The sequence below is a fragment of the Danio aesculapii genome, chromosome 3 (assembly GCF_903798145.1).
Source record: "Danio aesculapii chromosome 3, fDanAes4.1, whole genome shotgun sequence".
Lineage (NCBI taxonomy): Eukaryota > Metazoa > Chordata > Actinopteri > Cypriniformes > Danionidae > Danio > Danio aesculapii.
In genome coordinates, this window is record NC_079437.1 from 27254512 (window position 1) to 27268604 (window position 14093).

Sequence of the window (14093 nt, forward strand, 5' to 3'; positions counted from 1 at the left end):
GCTGATCCTCCCTATACGCAACCCATACCGTCAAACCACCAGGGACTGCCCCTTGCTCTTAAATGCGAGTTAGTTCGGTGCTTTCGTTTTATTTAGACATGAAAACACTTTGAAATAAATATAAAGACCGCGGGATTCCCTTTTCTTTTCATTACAGGTGCCGTCGCCCCTCCTATGCAATCCTCAAAACAGTCATATAATGGTGCGTGACTGTCAGCTGGCGCGCTCCATAGTGATATGTAGACACTGTTTCCCAAACAGATTCTGTACATGCGATTTGAAGCGGAGTGAAAGTCTGGGTTTTGGGTTCGTGTTTGAACAGAAATAGACACATAATTAATAATAATAACATCTAAAGATGTCAATCATGGTGGCGTTTTTTTAAACACAATTAATTTTGTCCTAAATGAGCATAAAAAGTTCGGAAAGCAATCGAATGCTTTCATTATAATGTTATATGTGTACATTTTTAAAGTAATACCTCTGTTATTTAACAGAACTTTAATCAGAATGTTTAACTTATACAGTGAAGAAAAAATTTATAAGATTTGATAACTTGAGTCTATTTCTTTATAATAGTTATTAATTTTAATAAGTTGAACTGTTTGCTAATTTATTTGCAGCTAATATATACTGTTTATTTTCATTCATTCATTCATTTTCTTTTCAGCTTAGTTCTTTTATTACACAGAAGCACACTTCACACAGAAAAAGCAACGCATGTGGCATGACATCACTTTGTTGCAGAGACGCTATTGGGTAAATGCTGCAAAAGTAGAACATGGAAGCAGCTTGAAACGGAGAGCATGAGTATGTCTGCGGTCTAGAGGTATTATAAAGTTGATGATGACAACCTTGCCATAGCAAACTTTGAGATATGTAAACTTGGGACCGCCTGCTGGGTATTTTAAGTAGAGGTGCTAATTGTTTTTATATTAGATTTGTTTTATATTCACTGTTGTACTAAAGTCCAGAAGTGAAGAATTTATGTTATTTATTACTTGATTGTTCAAGCTACCTCACAGAAGTGCTCTGTTTGTTAACAGAGTTGTTGTATGTTAAAATAAGGTTAAAATAAAATAAAATTTGTTTCTTCACTCTTTATTCTTTCTTTATGTATTATAGAAGTATCGGATCGGGTTTCGGTATTGGTAGATACTCAAAATCAAATGGCTCAGAAAAAAAAAAACCTGATCAGGACATCCCTACATTTTATTACAATTTTAAATGACTGTTTTGCATTAGTAACGAAAAGCAGAATTTCAGTATCATTAAACCATTAACACATAATCCTAATTATAATGATTTGTTGATTTTGTACCATTATCAATTATGGAAATAGCTTTGGTATTTCTGTAGAAAGCTTTCTTTTTTCAGGATTCTATGATGAACATAGTGTTCAGTCAAATAACATTTATCTAAAATCAAAATGTATAGTAATAATGTAAAGGTGCTTTTTTTGTAATCAAAAGTCTTTGGCCACCATTAGATTTGTTGTTTCAGAAATGGCACAATGACAATGAATATAATATTAACACAATTTTGAGATTTGGAGTGAAAAAACAGCTGATAAAACACTGACTGGTCTCCACAGGGTCCAGGCTTGAATATTTTAGAACGAGTATGAGAAAAAGTAATGGACATAGTAATAAAAAATTTAATAAAATAATGTCTACATCTAAATGTTAAACTTCGGAAAGTGCTGAAAGAAGCCTGGTATTCTTCAAATCAGTCTCCCCAGAATAGTGTAAGATTATCCTTAAATTAAAATCTGACTTTTCCGAGAAAAAAAATCTGATTTAATGAATTTATTTGTATTTAAAACAAACATTGATGGTTATGTTTGCTAAAACATCAAGCTGGTGGTGGCCTTAGATTTTTGTACAGTATACATTGTTCATTCAGTACTGCTCTCTTGCTCCAGTGAAGCAACCCTGCTACTTCCCTCATGGAACTACTAAAAGAAAATGTAGAGGCTGTTCTTGACCCAGATCACAGATCATACCCAAACTTCAAATATCATCTGCCAAGCAGTAGGACAGAGCATTGGCACATGCCTCAGAGCTGAACTATAAACCTGTGCTGGCAAAGTATGAGAAGAAGAAAAGACACTTACGCCAAACATTTGCCTGAGGTCTGGATCTCTGAACCTGAAGGGGATGTTGGAGACGTGGAGCCTCTTGGGCTGCGTTTTGATTTCTGTGATTTCACATAACTGTGTTTGCTGTTGGCTGTCTGTCTGTGCTGAATCGTCTGTCTGCTGTGAGTTAAAACAGAGGGAAAGAATATCAGTTAGTTAGACTGGCAAATTTTGGGGCAGATGCCAAAAGCATCTGATAAAGCATCATAAAAGGTGCCACAAATGGCACTAATAGACACTCGCTGTATTCTGAAATACTATTGAAAATCATTATTGTAACATTTATATCTACATGTATGTCTAACCTCAGATAGTCAAACAGTGATTCATCTTTCATTTAAAAACACATTTTAAAGGGATAGTTCACCCAAAAATGTTAATTTTGTAATCATTTACTCATCTTTACAAACATTTATGAGTTTCTTTATTCTGTTGAACATAACAGAAGATATTTTGAAGAAAGCTGTACTGTATACAGTAAATGTAACCATCCACTTTGGAGGTCAAATCAGCTTTCTTTCTTACTTTAAAATGCCTTTAGTGTTTAGCAAAAAAAAAAGATACCCATTAAGGTTTGAAAACACTTGAGAATGAGCAAATAATGAGTAAATATTAATAATTTTGGGTGAACAATGCTTTTAATGTGTGATGATGGAACTTAAGAGAGGCCATAAATGGCTATTTAGATCTAATTTTCTCAATCTAAAGAAGAGTAGAGGCTTGGACCTGGAAACATCCAACATCACACCACAAGGGGACTGCATGCAAACCAGCTTTCGCTGAACACAGGTGTAGACCGTGCCACTGATCTGCTTTCTGACAGTGTCATTCGCAGCCAGAATGTATAATATAGTGTGCCTGAACCTCCAGGCACTCCTGGGGAGCCAGGACCAAAGCTTTGTTTTAACAATATAGCTGGTGAAAACTTTTACCACCTGTTTCAGCCTCCCTTTCTCAAACAGATACGAAAAACATATGTAGAGCACACACACGCAACTGTGCATTTGAGGCGCAGTTTATAATGCGCCGTGTGTGCAGCGGTTGGGGCCGTGGGTGAAATATGACATGGCTGCTTCACTATATCTTGCTTTCTCTCGCTCTCTTAGGCCACGCATGACTGCTGGCTGCTCCTGCGACTATGTGCCTCTCAGTCTGGATGGCTGCCTAGCCCCGAGTGTGTGCGTGTGTGTTTCTGTCTGACTGTATTTGTATGATTTAGCTAGAGAGAGGATTGCAGCAGGAGACTTTGCTTTCTATTTTTCTCCTGTGTGTACATTTGTGTGTCAGTGGGCGATGCCCAGATGGCATTTTTGTGCCCTTAAAGGAACAGAAAAAACTAAATATGGAATTAAATTGCGCCATCGCCACACTCACAGTGTTACAATCAATCCAGACTTTCTTTTCCTCCCATTTTTGAATTATGAAGCTTTTAATACAGCCAGAGCAATAATAATAGTCTTGAAGAATGCAATGTGTATATATTTTTCCCCCAATTTCTGTGGAGTGAAGATTTTTTCAACACATTTCTAAACACGATAGTTTTAATAACTCATTTCTAATAACTGATTTATTTTATCTTTGCCATGATGACAGTAAATAATATTTGACTAGATATTTTTCAAGACACTTCTATACAGCTTAAAGTGACATTTAAAGGTTTAACTACGATAATTAGATTAACTAGGCAGGTTAGGGTAATTAGGCAAGTTATTGTATAACAATGGTTTGTTCTGTAGACTATTGAAAGAAAAAATAAAGCTTGAAGGTGCTAATAATTTTGACCTTAATATGTTTTTTTAAAAGATTAAAAACTGCTTTTATTCTAGCCAAAAAAAAAATAAATAAGACTTCCTCCAGAAGAAATAACATTATCAGGTATACTGGAAAAAAATGTCTTGCTCTGTAAAATAATTTGGGAATTATTTAAAAAAAGAAAAAAAAAATTAAAGGAGGGCTAATAATTCTGACTTCAACTGTATATATATATATATATATATATATATATATATATATATATATATATATATATATATATATATATATATATATAAAAGTTTACAATGATAATAAATCTTGTTAACAAGTTTTTAATGAAGGAATCATAATGCTTCGTTTCATTATTTTATCTTCATTTTCAAGTAGCAGCTACTGCATATTTCTGTCCATTCGCATCCCATCCCTTTATGCCTCCTGGCGGCATGGTTGCAATCTGTGGTTATACCTATAAAAATGTTCTTAATCCTTTAGTGCGGCGGCGGTGCCACTCGTGGGGGTGATGGTCCTTTTAAAGTGTCACCCACTGTATTTATATATATTTTATAATTATAATTTAATTTAATCATTTATTCCAGTGATTTTAATGATGAATTTTAATTTTTACTTTAATTTGAAACTAGATATTAATAAATAAATATTTAATAAATAAGAATTTAGCCTTTTTTTTACATTTAATAAATGCCGCCCTAATGAACATAATAGTTTTCTTTAAAAACAATAAAAAAAAATAAAATAAAAAAACTGACGCCAAACTTTTGACCAGTAGTGTATGTATATATCAAATCAAAATCAGATCACCAAAAAAATTTGTCAAACTGCAATTCAATAAGAAATCCATTTGTAAATAAAAAGATCCATTAAAAAAAATAATAATGATAATTCATTTTGGAATGAATCTTTGTGCATTTTCACTTTCCTCGAGCATGACTTAAAGTGTGTTGCTCTTTGGACTGAGGCAATAGTGGCACTCGCTTGAATGTAATTTACCCATCATGTGTGTTAACATGAGCATGTGCACATATATGTCAATTTATGTGCATTTATTTTCTGTAAGAAAGCCTGAAGCCTGCAGTTATGCCCAGAGATATTTTTTAAACTTTCTGCTCGCTGCAGCTGTCCTGTCATGCTTCAAGCACTCTGGAAATCATATTGTCTGGAACAAAAGAATGACTGAGTCCCAGTGTAACAACTGACTCTCTGACATTACAGATGCTCAGGACTGTTATAGCAAGCTTCACTGGAATTACTGGCAAGTGAATGGACCGCATGACTGTGTGTGCGTGTGGCATTGTTATTTAAATCAGGCGGTGCTCAGGGCAACTCAGACAAAAAAAAAAAAGAAAACAGCAACAGCAAATGAACTCAAATGAAGAATAAAGAACGGTTTGCTGGCACTGTAAATATGAATATCATGTCATCGTAATGTTTGCACAGAAGATATACCCACTTGTATGATAAAGAGGGGGCAATACATGAGAGAGTGCTTGAAAAACACTAGTCTTTCAACACATGAAAGGCTGCACAAGTGCAAAGAAGGAAAAAAAAACATTCTGTCTTGTGTTATTACAAGTCATAAACAAAAGAACACCCACTCCTCAAGGCAGAGAACAAAGAAAAGCGGAAGATAAAACGCTAAAGCAGTGTAGTAAACCATCCAATGTAAAACTGACAAGATGTGCGCCGTCTTTATTGCTTTAACAAAATTGCACTTTTCCTTTTGCGGGAGGCTCGGTTTAACGACGTCGGCCCTCTTGCAGAAGAGACAACTGGGGTGTTATAATTGGAAATATGCTCCTCTCGTTTACTGCTCTTTCAATAAAAGTGTAGGAAGGAATGCAGCGCGTCTTTAGGTTGGCGGCCATATGTGCCGTTTTAAAGATCTCATTTCATGCTCTGTGCATATGGCTGCCTTAATGGCTCAATTAATTGATTCCCAAATCAATTAATCGATTCACCCCTGTCTAGTTTCCTTGGGGAGCCGCAGGCCACCGTGACTGATCTCTGGGCGATGGGATGAGACGGGGGAAAGGAATAAATCCATAGGACTAAAATATGGCCCGCCGGCAAAAGCTCCACTGCATTTTGAATCACATTCAAAGAATCTAGCATCAAACCTATCTTGATATCCTGCTTTCGTAATTCAATCTAGAGAGGCACCAATCGACCGGGCAGGAATCGGAATTGACAGTTTTTTTTGCCCCAAATGCACAGCTGTTTTGTTGTTGGCCTATCTCTGTTTCAAACTTGCACACAAACTGCATTGCAATGTTTTATAGAACCAAGTGTGAAAACAAAGCGTTAACAGAGGCCACATGGGTACGCCCTTCTATGGTTGTTGACTACTGGCAGAAAGATGAATCGGCGCCTGTTACAGACAGAGAAATTCACTCCTCCTGATACATCGAACTAGGCCTGGGTGATATTGCAAAAAACATTATCACAATGTCATGTTTCATTTCATTCAGTATCGATAATTATTGAGTATTTTTTAACAATCCACTTTAAACCACTTTATTTTAATTTACCAACATTACAACAAGGCAAACAGTTTTAATAGTCGAAAACAAAAATATTTAAACAAAATATCTGATCCTTTTATAAAAAAATAAACATACAGTAAGTGTTAAATAGACTCCTAAACTTAAAAATAAATGTGTGCAATAGTAAAGAACAAATGCTGAACAATCAAAGCAAACTGTAAGGTGTGAATAATAATGATACAGTAAACCTCAAACTATGTAAACAAAATAAACTTTGATAATCAAATCTGGAACTAACCATCATTATTCAAATACACACTAACATTTTAACAATTGTGATGTTGCTTGACTACATTACTCCTATGCTAAAAATCTTTCAGATGGGGTGCTAGTGGCTGGGATGCATAAGAAAAGAAACCAAAAAGCCACTCTGGCGACATCCCTACATCTTTTTTTTACTTACAATCTCCTCACTGTAGCTATACGGCACTCATTTTCACGCGTGTTGTTATTATGACCTTAAGTGACAAGCGCGAGTGCGTGGATTCCTGTCCCTGCCGTCTTTCTGTATCTAGGTGACCATCAACCGTTTTCTCAGAGGATGACAAACGGACAAACCATTGCTGGAGCTCTGATACAAGTTTATAGAGGAAATTAAAAAGCACTGCAGTGTTTGGACGCACTATGTTTGTCTGAGGTAACTGGTCTGCCGTTATTACTGAAATGTGTATATTCCATACAAAGTGTGAAGCCGATTGGTTAGTTCTACTTATTTGAATTGGGATGTGGTCACAGCATTCAGAAAAGTTGAGATGTTTTCACCTAGGTGTGCCTGGAAAATGTGCGTGCATTATGTGTGTGTTGCTTGCACAACACAACATGTGTGCATCGCTCCCATTTGCACATTGTGCATGTTGCCTAAGCTTTTTGTCATTGCTTCCAAGGCACGCACTCAGCAGCCACATTTTCATAAAACTATAGCAGTTCATACCGAATCTTCATACCAAACTTTTCTTTGTGTTTGGTCATTAAACACTGATACCGATTTTATCGCCCAGCCCTACATCAAACACTAAAAAAAATCCAAAGTTTAAAAGGTATTTTCTTTGCAGATGGTCTTTTACCATATACTACAGTATATTGCACAGCCTTCTGGAATAAATGCTTCTGATTGGTTAGTGGCAACATTCCAAGATACATCATTCCAAGATAACAACCACAGACTCATCTTGGTAAACTGACAGTAAATATGTTAACATCAACATTTTTATCTTATTCTGCGATAAAAACTGCCTGGATTAACTTGGTCCGTTACATAACAACTAGTAAAACTAAAAAAACAAGCAAAAATCATCAAATCATCTTGACCATTAGTGAATATATTCATACTTAAGATATGTATTTCTATATATCTGTCATGTATCTGTCACAACACAAAGCTGTTCTTGACTGTTTGACACCATATTTGATAATGATAGTCATTTCAAAAACCTTTTAACGTTAAATCATTATGTTTTTACATTATATATATATATATATATATATATATATATATATATATATATATATATATATATATATATATATATATATTAAAAAGATACAATCTAAAGTAATCTAAAGTATCTAAAGTAATAATAACACTTCTAAAAAGACCCAACAAAAATCTAAAGTCAGTATCATAATCAGTCTAATGGTTTGAAAAAAATAAAAATAAATTAAAATAAATGAAACTGGCAATGAAAAAAAATATCAACATTGGTGCGTTACTAATTCAAAGAATACAATACTTCCAATAGTGACAACCCCCAAATCCTCTGTGACCAATTCTAAGGCAGCCGGAGATTGTGTTGCAGCCTGTAGGGAGGAAAGGTGAGGCAAAGATGGAGTGATAAGGACAGGGATGTGAGGGAGGACGCTGGATCAGCCTGGGAGACCTACTCAATTACTGATTGGGGACTCGCAGAGTTGTGAGTGTTTACCATTCATTGATCTCACACTGAGTGCTAAACGGCAAACAGTGACAGGGCTGCCGGTGTGTGCTCTGAACACACACACACACGCACACGCACACGCACACACACACACACACACACACACACACACACACACACACACACACACACACACACACACACACACACACACAAGAAAACACACAGCCGCTGGTGTGTAAGAGCCCACACGGACACACATATGGCAGCGCTGGACGAAAAAAGATAACCTAACACAGCACAGTGAGGACTTGAAGCGTGAAGTGCCAGTAAAATATTTTCCTTTCTGAGTTATTTTTTATTTATTTATTTTTTTGTCTGTGCAGGAGAATGTGGAATAATTGCATCAGCCGTCACTGATCCAAGAGGGAGATTTTGTTTAATTATGTGTTTGAGAGGAGCATGCAGAAAGTTGCATGAGCCTGCTAAATATACATTTCATTATGTGTAGAGTGTTATGAATTTATTGGACATTGCATATAAAATGGATAAATTCTTGAGCAGCAAAATAATTTATAAGCATAATTATTAGAGTAACATCCGAAGGGTCCTGTGATGAGACTGACAATCTGTTTTAAAACTGCCTGTCAAAAATGTGGCTTTACTTTCACAGGAATTACCTACTAACATGTTTATGCAAATGTTGCATATAAAATAAAAAAATAAAGTAATTCATTTATCTTTATATCATTTAGATTATTTGGGAATAAACATGAAATTGACCGCCACTGTGATGAAGACAGTTGTGTGTAATGTGTTCCACAGTGAAACGTTACTGTATTCTAATTACATTTTTGAGGATCACAGTAATGTAACAAATTACATTTTAAATATGTGTCATTTGATAACAGTTACTAAAGTCAATGTAATTGCGTTACTTGCTTTACACAAATATATTTTATGGAAGAAAAAAATGCTTTCTGTTGCACGTTTCTGCTGCAACATCAGTTAATAAGCATGCGCTTTTAAACTGCTGTAGAACACGAGATGAAATGGTTGCTGTCGAGAGTGGTTGCTTCTTTAAGTAGAAATACAGACATTACTTTGATTTAATTGAGCGTAAAAAAACAAAAATCTTGCTGTGAAATGCAGTCTAAAGAACTTTTGACCAGCAACAAAGGAGGACACTGGTGCCCAAAAACACGGCGGCCCAACTCAGCCTAACGAGGCTAAATTGAATTTTTTTTTGTGCAGGATCGAGAGTGAAGGTACCTTCTGAAAGTGAAGAGAAGCGTAGCTGCTTATGGGGCCGTTCACATATCGCGTCTTTTGCACACACGCACATAATGGGTGCGCATATTGTGAGTGTGCATTTCCCAGGCAACCCCAGATGAAAACCGCAAGTCACGTGACAAGAACTTACTGATTAGCTTCATACTTTGGAATATAAACATTTAGGTAAACTAATTACCTCAGACAAACACAAAACACCCAGACACTGCAGTGCTTTTTTCATACTATACTCTCAGAAATAAAGGTACACACGCTGTCACTGGGGTGGTACCTTTTCAAAAGGTACACATTTGAACTTAAAGGGTCCATATTCGTACCTCAAAAGTACATATTAGAACCTACAAATTTTAAGAGGAACACTTTTGTACTTTTTAGGTACTAATACGTACCCTTGAGATATTAATATGGACCTTTAAGGTACAAATTTGTATCTTTTGAAAAGGTACAACCCCAGTGACAGCTCGCGAACCTTTATTTCTGAGAGTGTATGGATGTGGTTTCAGGTATCCAGTTTTCTTCTTTTGTGTTAAAGAAAAGACAAACAGGTTTGGAACAAGTGAATGATGAGATCATTTTAAGCATTGGGCAAACTCTTTAAGTATTTTAAATTTAAGCTGCGGTGATCAACCCATTGTAATGTTTTTCAGTGAATATTCAATTACTGAAAGAGCTGCAGTTTATTTTGTATTTTATAGGTATATTTTATATGCTTTAAAAGTAACTTCATAGAAAAGTAATTAGTAATCTGCTTACTTGTTACATTAAGGAATTAGTAATGTAATCAGATTACAATTTTCCAGTAGTAGTCAGTAATTTGTACTGTAATCTATTACTTTTTTAAAGTAACTTACCCAACAGTAATGATGAATATACAGTATTGTGTTATAAATATAACTGTTAATCATAAAATGTAATCAATAAAATGAACTGTAATCTAATTCTGAGTATATTAAAAGGTAAATAAAAAAATTAAATACAATCTGATTTCATGATACCGATTACATATTAAATGCGATCAGTTATGTGTGTTGAGGTCAGCAGTGTCGCACTGTTAAACATTTCTTTCTGAATTGTGATGTACAATTGATCGTTCCAAACATTGTTCAGAAGTGCAATGGGCTTTAAGTAAAATGTTCCAATGCTCAAATGCTTTAAAATGGTAACAAATGTGCCAATAAAAACAATCAACTTATCCATTTTATAAGTAAAATGGATCTAGGAATATTAAAAATGGCAAAGACCCAGCCAATGAATCACCTCAGAAAGATCAAAAGTTACTTAAATTGACCTGTAAGTACAGTGACAGTCAGAAGATGTTTGAGGGAAGCCCCCGCAAAGCTTCATTTCTGAAACACAAACCCTGTATGCAGAATCGGTTTAAATTTGCCCATCAACACAATGACTCTTCCAAAGAGAAATGTGGACTGATTAGAGTAAAATTGTTCATTTTGGATAAGTCATCATCGACAGTATAACAGAGGATACCCAAGAATCAAATTCAAGTGTCAGACTGTGAAGCATGGTGGCGCAAGCATCATGGTATGAGGATGTTTCAAGAGATTTTATCCCACTATGCCTTTAAGGAAATTCCTCTGAAAAGATGTCTCAGCAAAACAGTGACACCAAACACATGAATAAGCAAGCAACAACATGGTTTAAGTAAAAAGGATTGAGGTAATGGAGTGGCCAGCTTAATACCATAACCTCAACCCAATTGGAAACTTCTAGTGTGACATTAAAAATGCAGTTCTGAAGCAAAATCTGAATTTCACAGAAACTGTGAGATGTAGCTTGTTCATCCTTGTATGAAAGACCTGGTCCTGGGTGCCAGAAGTTGGCTGACTCAATGTAACACAGATGTGCAGCAGTTCTTGATTAAAAAAAAATGGCTATGCAACTAATTATTGGTTCACTAATGTAAACTTAAGTGTAAAATATATCTTAAGTTTGTAAGTATTTCAGTTTAAATATTGATTCAGCATTTTTTACAGATTAAAATACATTTAATTTGCTTCACAATTCATAAAATCTAATACTTTACTTGTAATTGAACGTCTCCAGTATACTTGAAATATGGAAATAATTTTAAAAAATTGCATTTTATTGTTCTTTTAAGGCCCTGCTAATGTTTGAATACAAATGTATGTACCTGCAAATTTAATTATAGGTACTGTATGTACTGTTCTTTGCTTTGAAATGTAAATTACATAGACATATGGACAGTGATCTAGTTAAGCTTGCTAAAAGAAGACGAACACTTTTTATTCCTTTCTCTAAACAATTCAAATAATTGCTAAATAATACTATTGCTAATTTTTCATGTTAACTGAAATAGTTAACAAGTCTTCACAAATGGAACCTTATTTTAAAATGTAACCAAAATCTAAATATAGTTATGTTCTTTGCTTTGAAATGTAAATTATATATACATATGGCCAGTGATCTAGTTAACCTAGCTAAAAGCAGAGGAGTATTTTTCATTCCCTTCTTTAAACAATTCTGGGAAGTGTGCCAGGTAAAAATACAGCCTGCATGTGTGCGTGTGTGTGTGTGCGTGTATAGCATGCATACGGCTGACAGTTTACATAGCGTGCCATCTGTGCCACATTCTTCTTACAGGCAGAGGACTCCAACATGGAGGCAAAAACAATAACAAACAGAAAAAAGGCTTCCAGTTAATCTTTTTTTTTCTTTCGTATATTGAAAGATTTATTAACAGTCGTTCATTATAACAGAAGCATATTTCTTCTGTTGGATTTACGTGAGCAGAAAAATAAAAAGCAAGCACTTGTGGAAAATTTAACACACAGCATTGTGTTGCACGCTTTACGAAGACGCACAATCCACTGCAAAATAGCTCAGAGGTACAATACTGAGGCTTTCCTGTACTCGGTGAACCAAGGAGACAAAAAAAAATGATAGTATCAGACATCAGAGATGATGTCGTTTGTGCTATTTTCAGCATAGCAACATTACTAGGATAAAACACAGTTGCTGTCTAAGTCAAACTACACCATCATCTGTGAGTCTACAAGCAGAGCCCGAAAATAAAACACTCCGCTGATGGCTGGTGAATTTTGAGACCAGAAAGTCAGTATGGTGTGCATTTTTGAACTAGATATTAAAGTTTGAGGACAAACTTTATGGTGGCTTGAAAAGCCGAGTCTAAAAGTTTGAAGTCGTTTTAAAGTGTAAATAACTGAAGCAGTTTTTATGAAGTTTGAAACAGTCGGCATAGATAAGTACATTTATGTTAGCATGTTTCTAGTATAGATTGGCATGTTTCTTGGTAGGCAGTTGCTAGGTTGTTCTAAGTGCTTGCTAAGGTGTTGCTAGGTTGTTGCTAGGCAGTTGCTAAAGTATTATGAGTGGTTGCTCATTAGCATGTTACTAGGATGATTCTAGCATGAATTACCTTGTTACTAGCATGATTCTAGCATGAATTAGCATGTTATTAGCATGTTTCTAGCATGAATTAGCATGTTACTAGCATGATTCTAGCAAGAATTAGCATAATGTTAGCATGTTTCTAGCATGAATTAGCATGTTACTAGCATATTTCTAGCATGAATTAGCATGTTACTAGCATGTTTCTAGCATGAATTAGCATGTTACTAGCATGATTCTAGCATGAATTAGCATGTTTCTAGCATGATTCTAGCATGAATTAGCATGTTACTAGCATGATTCTAGCATGAATTAGCATGTTACTAGCATGATTCTAGCATGATTTAGCATGTTATTAGCATGATTCTAGCATGAATTAGCATGTTTCTAGCATGAATTAACATGTTATTAGCATGATTCTAGCATGAATTAGCATGTTACTAGCATGATTCTAGCATGAATTAGCATGTTTCTAGCATGAATTAACATGTTACTAGCATGATTCTAGCATGAATTAGCATGTTACTAGCATGATTCTAGCATGAATTAGCATGTTATTAGCATGATTCTAGCATGAATTAGCATGTTACTAGCATGTTTCTAGCATGAATTAGCATGTTATTAGCATGATTCTAGCATGAATTAGCATGCTACTAGCATGATTCTAGCATGAATTAGCATGTTACTAGCATGTTTCTAGCATGTTACTAGCATGATTCTAGCATGAATTAGCATGTTACTAGCATGTTTCTAGCATTAATTAGCATGTTATTAGCATGATTCTAGCATGAATTAGCATGTTTCTAGCATGAATTAGTATGTTATTAGCATGATCCTAGCATGAATTAGCATGTTACTAGCATGATTCTAGCATGAATTAGCATGTTACTAACATGTTTCTAGCATGAATTAGCATGTTACTAGCATGATTCTAGCATGAATTAGCATGTTACTAGCATGATTCTAGCATGAATTAGCATTTTACTAGCATGATTCTAGCATGAATTAGCATGTTACTAGTATGATTCTAGCATGGATTAGCATGTTACTAGCATGTTTCTAGCATGAATTAGCATGTTACTA

The 14093-nt window shown here is 35.0% G+C and overlaps 1 protein-coding gene across 2 annotated transcripts in view; it reads right to left on the reverse strand.

Moving 5' to 3' along the window:
* Positions 1 to 14093, reverse strand: part of rbfox1 (RNA binding fox-1 homolog 1) — a 263123-nt gene that overhangs the window by 91876 nt on the left and 157154 nt on the right. For both annotated transcript variants that reach the window (XM_056453542.1, XM_056453543.1), the window contains exon 3: positions 2117 to 2260. In XM_056453542.1, coding sequence (XP_056309517.1) covers positions 2117 to 2260 — 144 coding nt within the window. The remainder of the gene's footprint in view (positions 1 to 2116; positions 2261 to 14093) is intronic.